Here is a 1,284-nt window from a genome sequence, read left to right on the forward strand (position 1 = left end):
ATTTATTTATTGATAACTAAAATAAGCTTGAATTATTTTATATATTTTAATTTAAATTTCAAAACAAATTTAGGTTAACTTGCATTTTATTTACACAATTCTCAAATATAATTTATTTTACACTAACCCTCTTTTGTACTATATTTACACCATACCCTAATTATACTCCATTTACATCAACGTCAAATTTTATTTCTTTTACATCATACCCTTAATAATAAGTGTATGATGTAAAAGAAATAAAATTTGAGGTTGATGTAAATGGAGTATAATTAGGGTATGGTGTAAATATAATACAAAAGAGGGTTCGTGTAAAATAAATTATATTTGAGTATGGTGTAAATAAAATGTAAGTTAACCCAAATTTAAATAGTTAATAAATTAATTTATTCTGTTTATAAAGAGGCAATAAAATTGGTGATAAAGGAGCATAAAATATTGGATTAGGTTTGAGTAACTGCACTCAACTTACAAATTTATTATTCTCTATAAGGTAAATTTATTTCGTTTATAACTTTTAATAAAATTATGTCAAAGCATTTTATTCAAACTGAATTAAAAAAAACTTTTAATTTATAAAATGTCTTAAATTTTAATTAAACGTGATTGCATTTATAAAAGCTAAAATTAAATTGGGGATGATGGAGCTTCTACTATTGGTAAAGCACTTGGTAACTGCAAGTTCCTAACTAATCTCAAATTTTACATTTGGTAAAATTATATGTTATTTATTTATTGATAACTAAAAAAAGCTTGAATTATTTTATATATTATGATTTTAATTTCAAAACAAATTTAAATAGTTAATAAATTTATTTACTTTATTTGAAAAGGGACAATAAAATCGGTGATAAAGGAGCATAAAATATTGGATTAGGTTTGAGTAACTGCACTCAACTTACAAATTTAGAATTTGAAATATGGTAAATTTATTTCGTTTATAACTTTTAATAAAATTATGTCAAAGCATTTTATTCAAACTGAATTAAAAAAAACTTTTAATTTATAAAATGTCTTAAATTTTAATTAAACGTGATTGCATTTATAAAAGCAAAAATTAAATTGGGGATGATGGAGCTTCTACTATTGGTAAAGCACTTGGTAACTGCAAGTTCCTAACTAATCTCAAATTTTACAATATTTATTTATTGATAACTAAAAAAAGCTTGAATTATTTTATATATTATGATTTTAATTTCAAAACAAATTTAAATAGTTAATAAAATTGATTTACTTTATTTTGAAAAGTGACAATAAAATCGGTGATAAAGGAGCATAAAATAT

General features: G+C 21.3%; 1 protein-coding gene across 1 annotated transcript; it reads left to right on the forward strand. All coding sequences in view use genetic code 6, as the record gives it.

Annotated features, from left to right (window-relative positions):
- Positions 1-403: 403 nt before the first annotated feature.
- Positions 404-1,101, forward strand: TTHERM_02175710 (translation initiation factor eIF-5A family protein; the record flags this gene model as incomplete). Its single annotated transcript, XM_001028704.2, has 4 exons — positions 404-493; positions 622-711; positions 834-923; positions 1,052-1,101. Coding segments are annotated over 4 exons (320 nt in total), but the record flags the coding sequence as incomplete, so codon positions are not given.
- Positions 1,102-1,284: the final 183 nt, after the last annotated feature.

This window comes from Tetrahymena thermophila (assembly GCF_000189635.1).
Source record: "Tetrahymena thermophila SB210 genomic scaffold scf_8255029, whole genome shotgun sequence".
NCBI classification, from domain to species: Eukaryota; Ciliophora; class Oligohymenophorea; order Hymenostomatida; family Tetrahymenidae; genus Tetrahymena; species Tetrahymena thermophila.